This window comes from Nyctibius grandis, chromosome 6 (assembly GCF_013368605.1).
Source record: "Nyctibius grandis isolate bNycGra1 chromosome 6, bNycGra1.pri, whole genome shotgun sequence".
Lineage (NCBI taxonomy): Eukaryota > Metazoa > Chordata > Aves > Nyctibiiformes > Nyctibiidae > Nyctibius > Nyctibius grandis.
The window spans coordinates 50,030,455-50,046,483 of NC_090663.1; the positions used below are offsets into that span (position 1 = coordinate 50,030,455).

At 37.4% G+C, this 16,029-nt stretch overlaps 1 protein-coding gene across 4 annotated transcripts in view; it reads right to left on the bottom strand.

The window, feature by feature from the left end:
- Nucleotides 1-16,029, bottom strand: part of GRIA2 (glutamate ionotropic receptor AMPA type subunit 2) — a 101,652-nt gene that overhangs the window by 45,550 nt on the left and 40,073 nt on the right. For all 4 annotated transcript variants that reach the window (XM_068403472.1, XM_068403471.1, XM_068403469.1 and 1 more), the window contains exons 3-6: nt 11,550-11,789; nt 7,213-7,409; nt 2,914-2,967; nt 361-522 (exon numbers count right to left, since the gene is read on the bottom strand). In XM_068403472.1, the coding sequence (XP_068259573.1) occupies nt 361-522; nt 2,914-2,967; nt 7,213-7,409; nt 11,550-11,789 (653 nt within the window). The remainder of the gene's footprint in view (nt 1-360; nt 523-2,913; nt 2,968-7,212; nt 7,410-11,549; nt 11,790-16,029) is intronic.

The following is a 16,029-nucleotide window of genomic DNA, read 5'->3' on the forward strand; positions in this document are numbered from 1 at the left end:
GAAGCCTACACATGACTACATATTTACCTTTATAACACTTCAAAACACAGAGAAAGAGAAAAAACAAAAAAACTCAGTAGATACTTAATATACCATCACATTCAAAACAATTACCTAACAAGCTGTCAGGCACAGATTTACAGTGACACAAGAAAAATTAAAGTTCTCTTGAACATTTTTGACAGTGCAGCATCCTTGCTCAACCAGTCCTATGATAGAGAATGTTAAAAGTACCCCAGAGAAATATAAAATTGTGTTGGCATAGCAGATTTTGAAGGGCTTTCTCTGTCTCTTGTCTTTCTGTTCCAATTTCCTTACTTCTTGTACATCTGTCATGGTTAAAACAAATGTAAGACATACCTTAATTGTACTAGTGTGTGCACCGGGATATTCTTTTTCCTCCAGTGTTGACCAACGTTGTATAAATTTTGACACCAGAGGATCATCATAGTCAACTATCTGAAATCCTGAGACATTAGCTCCTCCAAACTGAATTTTTGATAAATCTCCATCAGTAAATCCCTGGGCACAGAAAACATTATGTCTGTTATTCCAACAGTTTTGGCAGATCTCTCAATAGCATATACAAATAAAGAATTACCATGTGACTTCTACTGCATAAGTGTAAATCAATATTCTCCTCAAACAGGATCCAAGTTTAAATCCTGGGCTGCCGGGATTAAGTCCTCAGCTCTGCCAGCCAGCAACGCCTCTTGTTGCTCACTAGACGTACACCTTTATAGAGCAATACTGTGCCATACTTACTCTCCTAAACAGTCCTGTTAATTTCAATGGGACTGTTTAAATGGGAAAGGGAACTCTGACATGAATAACAGGCAAGCAAGTTTTAGCCAGGAATAGGTACAACCACAATTGTGTCCTCTTTTCGCTAGGAACGCTAAAGTATGTGGAAGGACTTAACCATCTCCAATGCCTCCTCCCCCAGTATAAAGAACTACTTCTCATTGTTACAAACAGTACATATGTTTTGTTTTCCATGTTCTTTCTTTTAACTTGCTCCAAATAACGATACAAATGAATTTACATGAAATACTGATTTCAGACACTTCCGTTCAAATGAATCCTTTGAGTGAACATAAAAAGAAGCAGCAACTTCAGACCACATTATCAGAAGTTGCTACAATTGCTATAGTAGGTGCCCTTTAATTATTGCATATTAATGATACTCATCAATGATGTGTTGCTGCATGTTAATACAGACACTTCTACAGGAATTATGAAACTTTCTTCAGCATTATCATGAGCTTGACCTTTGAACAGGAACATTCATTGTATGCTTTGACCTCTTCATCTATCAGCATGTTTTATTCTTAAAAGAGACCAATTTCTTGACTGACTGATCAGACTGGAGGAGAACATTATTACAGTCAAGAAAAGAAGAAAGAAGTGAATTTAGTGAAGAAGATCAAGCACTAGATAAGTTTTCTTTCTGACAAAGAGAAACACAGTTTTAAAATCATTACTATATATATTTATATGATATTATACAAAAGATCTACAATATCTGCATTTACTCCGTATAAATCTGTAGGAAGCAAATATTATATTAAACAGCTTTAAAATACAAGATTCAGTAAGTTTTAGATCTTATGGGCTTACTGTAACAAACTTAAATCAATGGCTAAAATAGCAACCAGTTAACATAATGAAGTACACTAGGCAATTTTTCTAAAATGTTTATTTCCCTTAAGACTCAAAATACTACTTATACAACATTTGCAATGCAAAGTACAAATGTCTAACAGTTAGGGAATTTTTCAAATTTTGTAAGACTTTTATGTTTGCTTTTTGAGTATCAGTACCTTAACTTCTTTATCCTAAAAATTAGTTAGCAAATACAAAAATGAAACCCCACTGTTCTGCTTTTAAAGAGGCCTTTATAGAACAAGGCTTCTTCGCACTTGCCTAGTGACATGTGATTCTTCAGAATACTGCCCGCCTGGAGGGGGAAGTGTTTTATCAAAGGTTGGGAGGAGACAGGGGTTACATCTGAAGTGTGATAGACACACTACAGTCGTTCTGTTTCCTCAGGCCCCTCAAAGGACTAAGGAAGACAGAGTGTAAATTAGAGCCCTGCTGGAATTTGTATCAAACACTATCACAGTCCAAGAATAAATTATGAAAAAAATTATTTAGAGGCACTCACACCATGCAAATCCCAAAACTCTTTTTCTGGAACAGAATAACTGAGATTCAAGCCTGTAGAATTTGCTTTATCTGTTACAAAAAAACATTGGATTAGATTCCCTGGCTTCAGTAAATAAGTGTTGTTGACTTTAATGTCAGTAAAATCGCCCTTCATCTTTAGACACAATTTCAAAAAAAACACCTTGACAGAATTTTGTGAGTTTCCTGAACTTAGGAAACTGAGTTTGCCCCTTAGGAACACCATTAGCTATACTGCCTGATCACCCATGTTCAAGAAAAGATTAACTCAAACTGATTACCAAGCCAATCTGGGGAATGAAGATGTGTAAAGTTGAGACTCACTAGTCTAGTAGAATGAAAGCTGAGAACTGTAATTTTTAAGTACTTTAGAGGTGAGAGAAGAAACATCAGTTTGCTGAATGAATGTATCGGCCTATAATGCAGAAAGTTATTTTTCTGATTTCTGTATCCTACTTTTCTAAAGTATGTAGAAAAAGAGATGAAGCTCTACTGAAGGTGCTCAGCAACCTTCACTCCCATTGATGGGAATATCACAGGAGGCATTTAAGCCCTGAAAAGACTCAGCCAACAAAATAAATACCATGTCAACACATGCATTCATTTAGCAAGGATAAAGACATTTAGCTGTTTTCGATTTTGTAAAACGCATTTAAAACAAAATACTAGTTGATGTGCTGCCATAAACAGTAAAATGAGTAATACAGATATTTTAAAAATGCTTACCAGATTTGCAATGATATAATGGTATCCTTTAACATGTTTACCAATTGTGATAACCTGTAAAAAAGAAGAAATACCCCTGTAATGGAGAATGTTCATCTGCTACATGGACTGAGACTTAAAAACTACAAAACGCAATATGATACAAATGTTAGTTATGAGCTTTGTGGTATGCAACACTGAGTTTGTTCAGTGCTTTACTTCTTATTTTACCTAATGCACCACTGAACATACTCTCTGCTAGTGGAAATTAGTCATGTTCAAGTCCAAGTCCCAAGATCTGTAAACAGAGGAGCTGAATGCTAATTACTGTGCTGTGTATTAAAGGCACAACCTGGACGGGAGGGAGCAGGCACCATGCGGTAGAAGAACTGTGCCTCAGAGATTCCTGGTTAGATCGTGCTCCCTTTGTAGCAGAATTGTAACCTTCCTTGAACTAGAAAAAGTTTAAAAGCCCACTGACATTAATGAAAGCATCTACATTATGAGGAAGTCTTTTAAAGTTCAAATTGTTGTTTACTGCCCTAAGGCTTCCTCACAATCTCCCTCAAAGCCAGCTGGTGGTTTCTCAGCAGTCTCCACTGGCAGGCACATAGCATGGATTCTTCTCCCAAATAAACCTAATTAAGACTATGTCTGCATGGGAAAGTTTGCATTTTGAAGCAAAACACTTCTCCAGAGAAAGGATGTGGGAGATAAGAGGACTCTAGAGGTTTCTTCCATTTTTTGAACAATGAGAACAACTTAAATCTAGAGAGGATGATTCATTTATTTCCTCGTTTAACATATAGCTAAAATGTAAGTTACAGGATACCTATTCTGAATATCAAGCCAGTAGCAAATGACATTCCACGTACTTGCTTTAATGAAGTTACAGCAATATAACTGAAGGCAGTGTTTAACACTAAGTTTTATATTACTAGAGTTTGAGACTGAGAGGGATCACATTACATAGGTCATAGAAGTTACTCCATTGTTCCTCTTTTGAGCTTAACATGTACATGATATATGAACTTAATTATTCTAAAACAGTTGGTTCAAACTACTTAAAACTCATTACTTATTAAAAGGTTTGAGAACCGTGTTCAGATATATTTCTTATGCATCTGCTTCCAATTAGACCAAACAGATTAGCTCTTCTGCATAAAATGCTTCTTTGCTATTGGTATCCGAGAAAACGACCAGTGGCTGCAAGTCTTTAGATCAATGGTTAGTAACTCTGCTCTGACTGCCACTGGGTATTATTTCATTAATCTAGCTTTCTAAAGCATTGCCCTGTGCTCCTCATCCATATGAACACTAAGGGTGCTGCCCGTTAAAACTCTGAGAAGATTCAGTGGCGGCTCCAAAAGCCACGATGTAGGAGCTGTGGACACAAAAGGTATTCACCAGTGTCCCTAGTTTAGACTAGCATCTCAAGCAGCAATAGACAAGAAGTGTCAGTAATTGCATGTCTGTCCAAAGGGTGTTATCAGGAGGAAATGAGATTCTGCAAATGAAGGCGGCTGAGAAGAGATAGAGGCTGTATAATGAAGAGCATGGTAACACTGAACTGCTAAATCAGAGAAGAGGAATATAAACGTATTAAAAAAGCTGGGGAAGCAAAATACTTTTCAACTTCAACTTATATAAATGACTGAAATCTGGAAGAGAAACTATAACACTAGACAAAGACAAGCAGGATGAAGCAACTTTGCAAACACATCGTGTGTCTACACAAAGATTCAAGGACTACAGAGTGTAACTGGGTGAACCTGAGGTTGCAACCACAGCTTAGAAAGTTAGTGGGATAAATCTAAGCTCTACAAGAGGTTTTGTTCAAGAATGGAAAGCAAGGAAGAAAGTAAAGAAGTTGCTGCTCTACATATCAAGAATGCAATTCATACTTCAGTATTCAAGAAAAATCAGGTCAACAGAAAGCCTGTTGCACGTCTCTCAGTAAAAATACATAGAAAAAGAAAAGGGATACTGATACAAGGGGTCTACTTCATGCACCCTCATGAAAAGAAGGAAATTGCTGAGTGCTGTTTGAGGGCAGGAATTCAAAGAATTTTTTAAAGAATAGATCTGGTAGCAAAGCAAGACTTGAAGAACATATTCTGCTTTTAGAAAAGAAACAGAAGAACACAGTCAAAGGATACTCACAGGCCAAGAAATCCTTTGTTCAGCACAGACCTTTATTTTAAAAGATGAAAATTAATAGAGAAACAGATATTTTAGATTTTATCTTAGACTACTTGAGAAACTGAAAGTGGGTTTACCTTTCTATACAAGGAAGGGAAGTTAACAGAAACAGAGTGTAAGGATAATGGACTTAAAAAACAGACGAAACTCCAGAAACTGCTAGGGTATCTTGCAAAGAGAATCTCAAGGCTAAACCCATATGAGACAGCTGACAGCAGTTTAAGAGACCATATTCTAGGGCATAGCAGAAAACTATTGTGAGGAGAACAACTAATTGGAATTATATTAACTGACCTGTGTGGCTGATCCACAGTTATCTAGAATTCTTCAGTGACTTAGAAACCAAAACAGCAACAAGAAAAGTTTACCCATCCGTATGCTTAAGGAGTAGCACAAGTCTGTGGGGATAAGCTGAGAAAAATCTAAGACTCAAAACAAGGCAGAATCTATCAAAGTGCAATCAAGAAAGTGCAAGAAAAACATCCCAGAGCTGTAATCAAAAGATGATGATGACAAAGAAAATAGGTCTATTACTAAACAAACAAAGATAGCAAAAATGAGTGGTAACTAAAGGGTAAATAGGGTTCTCGTCTCTAAAAAGCGGTAAAAGGAGAAACTGAAGAAACATATAGTCATTCAAACTTTCATATCAGGGAAGAGATTATAATGAATATTACATACTTAATTTTAAAAGAATCTGTAGGATAATAAGGTGATAAACAGTAATATCATAGCCTTGTCAAGATCAAAATATGTCAATGCAATTTATTTCCTTTCTCTGATGTGATAGCTAGCCTAATGGATAATGAGAAAATGGCAGATGTGACATATGTTGAGTCTAATAAGGCTTTTGCCCTATATGACCTCATTACAAGCTCTTAAGGGTACATGGACAAGACAAGAGTCACTGTAAGGTAAGCAAACAACTGTTTGAAAGGCCACACAGAACCAGCTGAAGAGGACCTGTAAGTACTATTTTTCTCAAGCATTGCTCTACCCAGTACACTTCTTGACATGGATAACGAGTCAGAAAATATGATTTTTTAAAAACTGTAGATGATAGCGAGCTTGCAAATGCTCTGAAAAACAAGATCAAATTCAAATTGATCTTGAAAATTAGAGAAAAAGTTTGTGGATATGAATTCCAAATAAAACAGACACATACAGTGCACTTCATTTAGGACACTGCTCATTGCCTGAGCCTGTCCAAAATGTAACGACCTTCGTAACAAAGACCAAAATAACAAGCTCTTCAAAAAAGCTTCAAACCAATACACCTACACTCTGATGATATATCCCTACAGATGCTGCACAGTTTCACATGGTCAAGCTCAAGCCAGGAGGGACCTATCCTTATAATTTTCCATTGTGCCCTGCACGCATGAAAAGAAGTAAGATACAGAGACAGTAAGACCTTCCTAGACCCTAGGATTGAAGAGGTGGATTTGAAGCTAATGCAATAATTTGAATCAGAGCACTGTGATGCTATTGTAAAAACAAAAACTTAAAAAAAATCATTCAATATAACATTCAATATATAAAATATTCAAAATAACATATGCAGGTGGAGAGAAGACATAATTTTCTGTTCTGTTTAAAACTCAGGAGGCCTTAGCTATGGAAAACAGAATCCAGTTTTGGTTAATACAGTTTAAGAGGGAGATAAACTGAAGAGAGACCCAAGGACAGTATGAATGACAAAGAGCTTAGAAACATGAACTACAAAGGGAGTCAAATGGAAAAGAGAAGCTGTTGATACAGCTTTCCCAAGATGTAACTATGTATAATGCACCATATAGAATAGTGTAACAACTACATGTAATACAGTATACTACTTAGGTTGTGAAATAGCCTTAACAAGATTTTTTTTTTAAATAATCAAGATATAAAACCATACAGGATCATCCAGATATAATTATCTTGCCTTTGAGCAGAGGGAGGGATTATAAGATTAGTATGTTCACTTTCTGCCTGATACATATGTGGTCCTCAATACAAACCTGTCACTTCCAAATGATGCATAATAATCACAAAAATAGGATCAAGAGAAATGAACTCATTATGTTTACTTACAGAATATAGCTAACTTCTGTCACTGAAAAACAGAGAATAGCAAACCTGATCAACAATGTCGTTGACTTTATCGCGCTCACAGTCCAAAATCACTCGCCTTTCCTTTTTTACCTCTAGATCTTGAAACAGTGAACGGTAAGTTTCATCTTTTCTGTCATTGTTAATATTTCCTACATTGATAGCAGTCACTTGCCATTTCTTTTCAGCAGCAGAATCCAGCACAGCTTGCAATGTTGATAAGCCTAGTGAAGCACAAGAGAAAACAGAAGATATGACGGATAAAGCTTCAGGAACAACAAGCTTCTAGAACGTGATTTATGAGATTATTTATTTAAGATTTCCTTGTAACTTGTTTGACCTGTCACACATTGTTAGGACTCAGAAATGAAGATATGTGTGGGCCCAATCAGTTCTTATTGCATTAAATTTCTATTTACATTGCTGCAAGGCATCAGGGTAGAGCCTGGTAAGGATAACCTTTTGGTTTTGCTTCAGCCTTCTTCAGAATGGTACTTTGCCAGTTTCACTCATCCATTGCTGGAATTCCACACGCCAGGAAAGAGGTCTTCTAGGAGAAAAGTGATCCAACTATGGCAAGAGGATCAGCTGCTTATTACGAAATGCTGTTGAACTGCTTTTGTTCTCAGCGCTTGAGCAGTACTGTATTTAAACCCTGACCTCACTGACGTCTATGGTACAATTCTCATGTTCTGCAGTGGTGCTAACAGAGTTATTTCTGTTGTCTACAGAAATATCCCTGATTATGAAAGAAGATGTGCTGACATATTTTTCCATATAGATAAGTAGGCTCAATGCTAACACCTACAAGCAGTCTACAGAAGTTTGCGTCCATTTATCCTTTTGGCACATTCCTGCCAGGAAGCTGTAATGTCTGTACAGCTGCAACTGCCTACAATATATTGTAACATCAGTGAAGACTGTACTTGACCGGTTTTCTATTTCAAGGATTAAATAACGGAGTAATAGAAACATGAAAATTACTGCTGGAAATTAATTCCTGCTAGACAACAAATATCATTTTAACAACTTCCAGCAGTACAAGACTTAGACTTGTTATGTTTAATTTCCTTCCAGAGAATTCTACATAATTCTAGAAAGCAATTTTAAGGATAGCAGTATTATAGAAAAAAAGAAAATTAGACTTTCTCATAAGCTAATTGACATTTTTGCACATTCACCTCCCCTGAAACCACAGAACACCAGGAGTCATTTCTTTGAGACAAATTTCTGACTTGGTATGTAAAGGAAGCTTCAGGTATAACTCTCATGAGAAATAATAGTGGTTATACCCATAAACATAGAAAGAAAGTACTAAGAATTAATTTGTCTCATAGCTGTAAATACATCATTAAGATTGGTCAGTGTTTAACAATTCAGCTTTATCAGTGAAAATGGTAATGACGTACAGCACTATACAAGACTGGTCATCAGCAAAGGTAGAAAATGGCAGGCTTCCAAAAGCATAAATTCAACTATTACCTCAAATAGTTCTGGTTTTCTATGTCATCTTTAAAGAAGACTGATATGAAGTTTTGTACGTCATGCAATGAATATTTATTTTAAAATAATAGATAGCTACAGTCCAAGGGTACATATAAACTATTTATAACACGTTAAAGATAAATGTGGGCAACTCATGCTAAAAGGAAAAGACAATTAATGTAAGCAAACTAAAAGATGTAGGGAATATCTTAAAACATTAAAAAGCACTCAAATAAGTTTATACCTCAAAATAATGTTTTAAATGGTAATTTAAAATAATTAAAAAATACCCAAGCCACCAAAAGAAACCATCCAAACTGAAATGGATATAATTTGAATCATGGTTCCAGATCTCATTCAGTAGATTGCAGGTCCTCCAATCTGTCTATATGTTTCCTCTGAGGTAAACAAAATCTCAGGCATAAATTAATAAGGGCTATTAATGTTAATACTACCCATTACAAAGGATTTCTATATTTTACTCCTGTGATCTTCCATTTTTCCTAGGGACTCCCTTTTCCTGGGGTGCTCTCTGCAGAGAGGTCAAACGGCTGTCTGCATTTCTTGCTTTTTATAGGTGGCAGATTTGTCATCCCCATACAGTTTAGTTTATTCTGATAGCGATAACACAACTGAAAAGAATGAAAAACAAACAAAAGAAAGCATTCACAGCAATACTTCTGTGGATATGGAAGTATCTGGAGAGTGGTAATGGAAGTGGGACTTTACAGTGGAGAAAACTCCAACAGCAACTACAGTTGCTTTTATTAAACTGCAGGAATACTTCTGTTTGGGAACCTCATGTGCCTGAATCTCTTGTGGTTAGCATGAGACAAACTCTTAATTCTCTGAAAAGAAGGACTGACCAGAGGCTGAGTAAATTAGCAATTCTGTTACAGATAGAATCCTCCAATAATGTCACTACTTTTTCCAAAACCTACTGTTTAGTACTGGCAACACAGAGGAGGCAAGGAGGGTAAAGGACACTAATCCACATTATATGAGAGCAACTGCTGTATTAAGGCAGTAGTAGCTTGGACATGCATATACTGAATGGCCTCACTTCTTATAGACAGGAATGAGATACGAAATTGCCCTGCACTGCTACCAGTCACCCCCTAGCCACAGAGGAGCTGTAAGAGTAGCAATAAATGCTTCTTTTGGAATAAGTCATCAAACTAATTCCTATTAGCTTTTGTAACTTCCATGAAGAGCCAGTCTCTTTGCCTTTTTTATCTCACTCCTGAAGGTGGAAACATTTTAAATTATATATCATTCCTTAAATATACATCATTGTCACTACATTAACACTTATGCAAAACTGTTTAGAAGAATTGTGGACCCAGTGTACTCAGGGTTTGATGACAGTATTGCTGACTACATACTGCTGGGCTCTGCAGGTTAACCTTGTGCAATCAGTGGGAGCACTGAGGAGCAACAATTTACTCAACATAAAGACAGGACTTTAGTGCCTTGGAGCTTGTTACCACTGGGGTGCCTTGCTACAATTTAAACAAACAAATGAAAAAAAAAAGGCATAACCAAAGGGTGACTACAAATAACAATTTCATGCTGTTATTCCTGGCCAGATTCAGCCAGTGCAGCTCACAGAAACAATTAGGTGTTTTTCAGTATTTCCTAAATATAAATCACACACAGGTCATGTACTGCACACTGCTGGCTGATTGACAGAATATTGGCTAAGCAAGCAGTTCTACAGCTGTCCTTTCTAAAAAGGTAGTGAATGTTTCTGATTCTAATGTGAATTTGAAAAGGATCTGCCAGAGAAATGGGCTTAGGGTTCATCGTCCCACATGACATTACTGTTGGAGGCTACATACCAGTATTAGTTTTTCCAACTTTAGTGCATACAACAGTGATAAAGAACTGTCTTGAGGAAGTCCCTTCAGCTTCTGAACAATGTAATGTATAAAATGGCATCACAATGCAGTGAATCTAACATCACCCCATTACTCAAACCATGGTGTGGTATAACTATCCTTTAAATGGTAAGATGCTGCTAGATTTAATGTGCACTTAATCTTCAACTCTGACCAATGAACATGCAGTGAGCCACAAAATAGCCTTTTTAAAGTAAACAGGAGAACGTAAGAATAGAAAAAAGTTAGCCAAGGACTACTAGGTGAGGAGAACCTGCAAACAGAAAGACAATAATGGATTCCAGAAAGGGCAGTCAAAAAAATCCCACTTCTATATAATGCTGCTTCTTCTCAGAAAACTAATTAATATACTGCAATTTGCAAGTGATATTTTCCAGTTCATAAACTTATATTATTACTATTACAGCCATAAAAGGGCATAGGACTTGAGAAGCCTGTACCGTGGAGTAAATTGCTCACAAGCAGCAGATTTGGGTTTATCAACAACAACAAAAAAATCTGAACTCAACAGAGAAGAGGAATGTGAGTATTTATTAAAAGCAGTCTCCAAAGAAGCAGAGACTGCATCCAAGATTCTTGCTTGATCGGTGCCCAACTATTGATTTTGCGTATGTGGAGTGAATCTGTGTCAGCAGACTGCCCTTCATGCTCAAATGGGATTTTTTCTCCTTAGATGATTCTTTTAAAAAAAAATAAATAAACAAAGAAAAAAAACTTTTCATAGGAACTGTTTTACAGCATGTCACTAATCTCACATTGCTTATCAGCACATGCTTGAAATTCTATTAATACATACTGTACCAATTTCATTCTCATTTAAACAGTTTTGTTTCTGTCCCAAAAGCTCATTTCTAAATTTAAGCTTACACTTGCTGCAGGTCAATATTCCTTTCCTCGTTTGCTTTTCTAATACTAATTCAGCATTTCAGTGAGATATATCTAGCAAACAGCACACAGATAAAAAGTACCACATCTTACCTCTGTCGCTGTCATACAAATATGCAAACTTGGTCCACTGATAGTATTCGATCAAGCTAAGAAGAGCTCCCTTGAGGTCAGGTCTCATCTGAATGACAAAGGGATGTGTTCCATCTGTTGGGAAGCTGGGAGTTATGAAGGAGACATGAAGAGTCCCACAGAAGGATGTTATGGTATTTACAGACTTCTTGTCATAGAATCCAAAAATAGCAAAGACTCCTCTTGAAAACTGGGAGCAAACTAGGAGGAAGAAAGACAAACAATTAGGTGGGAGACTTTTAAATAAAAATTATTTAAAATTTTATCATGTATATATTTATGAGAACTAATGAAATTGATCACATAAATAACAGCACAAAATAGTAATACTCTGCTACAGAGATTATTATTTATTAGTATTATCAATCAGTAATATAAAGCTTCTGCTAGAAACAACAACAACAAATCAGTTATTGTTCACATTCCCAGACAATTAATTTAGAAATAAAACTCACGAAGTTATTCTTAAATTCATTTTATACTGTAAAGAATAGTGATATAAACATCAATGGCAGCTGTAATTTATAAAATGAGCCATTATGACCACACATAGTATTATGGAAATAGATAATTTTTTGTCATGTTGAAAATAAATTGGCTCTGAGGTCAAGACTCACTAAGCTTTTTGCAAAATCCCTTAAATAACTTTCTATTTGGGGAAATATAAAGCCAAAACTAGAAGCAAATCTATCGACCACAGAAAAGTAAGAAGTTGATTTGCTTTAAAACCCTTCCATTTCAAGGCGTTATTTTAACTCCTGCTTTGTAGGACTTGGCAAAAGCTGGTCCTTCTGGATGACACTTGCGGTCATGCTGCAGGAAGAACAACCTCATGGGTGTAAGCAACATGCTGATTATTCACTTTTTATCACAGAAGACAATTCAAGCCCATTGATGAATGCTACCGACCACCGCAGCCTGTGCAAAAGAGCTAGTTCTTCTGGGTTATTCTCTTCTTCGACACTGCAGGCTATACTAGTGCTTAAGTTCTAAAACCGGGGTACAGGAAGGAAATGTTCATGTCTGATTGATTCTCATTTATCACCTATGCATTCAATGGTTCGCACAGTCACCTTGAACAAGAGACATCCTTCTTGAGAAAACATCCAGTCAGCCTCATTGCAATCCCTGCTACATCTGACCTGCTTATAGATATAAATCACAGTGTAACTGAAGCTAATTTTTCCCAGCTATTTAGTGCACTAATCCTTGAATATAATACACATACGGGCAAAAATAAGTTGACTTATTTTTAAAATTTCTCAGATTTGAATTATTATTAATACAATATTTTCTCTTTTAAAGTTATTGCATCTTTAATTTTTTTTTAAAAATAACATCCCTTTATGCCTGTTATTATTCATTGCTGTTCTCTTTTCATGGCTTTGCCTATCTATCTTTGCTACCAGTCATCTCTCATACTCTAATTATTTCTACACTCCAACTAAAAGCACCTAAACAGTATGGATGAAATTCTGAGTCCGTCAATTTCAACAGTTATCACCTATTAACTTTAATTAGGTCAGAATTTCACCTCAGGTGAGAGAATACAAGCGATTAAAAAACTTGATGAGTAACACCCCTTTACAAAAGGATGCTGCAAGTTTTCCAGGGCTAGGGTACAAGACGGTCAGACCTCTTCTGTTCCAACTGCAAATTGTTATGCCAAGTTCCAATATTTTTCTCCAGTGCATTAAGGGTATAACACTGCTCATGTTGAACAAAGGTTTCTGAAAAAGGTTGTGAATTTTCTGAATAGCTTTTCTGTTTAAGTTACTGGAACTTCTTGTTCTATTCCAAATCACTATGCTCTCTGTCGCTGAGACAAAACCAACTCACTACCTCCCCACACACTCATGAACAACTGTTCCCCACCTCCAGCAAAGGCTAAATACTTTCTGAACTTGCTACAGTAAAGGTGTTAATGTCTCATAACCCACCTTCAAAAATGCACATTAAAATAAAGCACCAGTTTACATTTGGATCCCCCGGCAAGAATTCCGCAGAAGACCATTACTGGCACACTACTGTTATCTTCTGTATTAAACCATTTTAACGCTGCTTGTACAGTGACAGAGACAACAAGTGTCATCCCAGGATCACTGAAAAATAAAGTTTTGTACCAGTATTGCTGACTCCTAGGATGCTATCACACCTCCTGTCACACTTACTGCTTTTCTTCAATCACCAGTCAATGGTTTTAGCACAGATGAAATAATGCTGCCTACAACAGCCAACAACGAGGGCCAGCTGCCTGCACCAGAAAATTTGAAAACCATAGGTAGTGCCTCCTCAGAAGCATCACTGCTGCCCCTAAGAGAGAAAAGCCTGGCTCTTTGGAGCACTGTTCTCCAGCTTGTGTCTCAGTTCCTCCTCCCTCTTTCCCTCCCCTTCCTGACACTGGAAAGATCTGGACCTGTCAGCCCTCGGCTAAACATCTGTGTGGTAGTTCAATCTGCTGATGCTGTTGCAAAGTATTAGTTAAGTCTCTGTCCTGGCTCCTGAACTCATGTAACTACATAGAACTCAACTTCCATTTAAAAAAAACACTATACTTGGAAAAGAAAAACAAAAATCACAATTATTTGCAATGGCAAATAAGAAGAGCCCAGATTATCTATGCTAGGCTTCAAACATGAACTGTGGGCATGTACTGGGTCTGGCTGGGATGGCGTTCACTTTCCACATAGCAGCCTGCGTGGTGCTGTGTTTCGGATTTGTGGCCAAAACAGCATTATTAACACACCAGCGTTTTAGATATTGCTGAGCAGTGCTTGCACAGTGTCAGGGCCTTTTCTTTTTCCCTCTGCCCATCACAGCAAGTAGGCTGGGGGTGGGCAAGCAGTTGGGAGGGGACACGGCCAGGCCAGTTGACCAAGACTGGTCAAAGGGATATTCCATGCCATGTAATGTCATGCTCAGCCATTAACTGGGATAGAGGAAGAAGAGGGAGGGGGGCTCTGACTTCCAAGGTGGCTGTTGCTTGGAGACTGGCTGGGCATCAGTCTGCTTGCAGAAGGGGCTGAGTGATTGCCTTTGCATTAGTTGGGTGGGGTTTTTTCCTCCCCTCTTTCCTTCACTTATTAAACTGTCTTTATCTTGACCCACAAGTTTTCTACTTTTGCTCTTCCCGTTCTCTCCTCTGTCCACTGGGGGTAGGGGGGAGTGGGCAGGCAGCTGTGTGGGTGCTTGGCTGCTGCCTGGGATGAATCCACAACAGGGCAGAAGGTGTTACTCCACCTTCCACCCACAGGACAGACCTGTTAATACCTCTGGCCTGCGCTCGAACGTGTGAAGGAGTTCTGTGCCCCTTCAGTGACACAAATGTGCAACCAGTCTACTCTTCAGAAGAAAACTGCTGTTCTTTCAAACTGAACATCCTCCCTGACACGGGACAAACTCATACTACCTCTCTTCACTAGTTACTCACTGCCTATTGAACAAACACAGTTCTCTGGGATTAACAGCGAACGGCTCTCTATTTAATAATCTTTGCACTTGGTATATCATCAGTCCTTACATGTATGTGTCATCTTCTGGGGAAGACAAGTAAAACTGGAATTTTGATCTCCTCTCCTGCACAAAGTACAAAGCACCACCTCCAGGTGGTAAGTCAAGTCACTGCAGTTCTAGCTACACACAGGAGATGCAACTTAAAAGCTGAATTCCACACACGTGTACTCAATCCTGACAAATGCTAAGATGAAAGCAAAAACTTTTTATATTTTTAAAATTATTAAGAAACCTGCCACACAGATATAAACTCTCATTCAATACAACCAGGGCCCCCTGGATGTGATATCAAAACTCTTTTTACCACAAATCTTGAAATTAAGGACATAACACACATTAGCAAATATTAAGCTATGTGGGTCAGCCAGGAAATCAGGATCAACTTTAACATAGGTAAAACTAAATTTTCATCAGCGATGATCAGTGTCACGGTTGCACGCTGAAGAACCTCAGTGCTGTGCTTTTGTGTGTGAAATTCCTCTAAAGATAAGTGGGAGGGCACCTATGCCATGTAATAAAAACTTGCTAAAAATAAGCTTTTAGACTTTGTCTCGAGACAAATGCTTGCAATTGTTCTGGGGCATTTGGTCTCTCAGGAGCAGGAGGGAATGGTATTTCCAAATATATAATGGTGATCCAGTGGATAATGCAGAAAACGTAATTGTTTTTGGCAGGATTCCCACCTTAGACTAAGTCTACAGTCATGTTGTTATTGCTGGGAGACATTAGTTTTATAATAGTGAATCACAAGCTGTTCACAGTTATTAGATTAAAAAAATCATGATGATTAGGATTCATAAGCCATTGAAACATGTAAGAACCATTTTATTAAAGACATTAGAAGCAACTGCCAGGATTCATTTCTTTCAAGCTCTTCTATATTAATTGTTTTTCTTTGGGTTTATGTTGTCCTTTCTCGAAGCCGTCA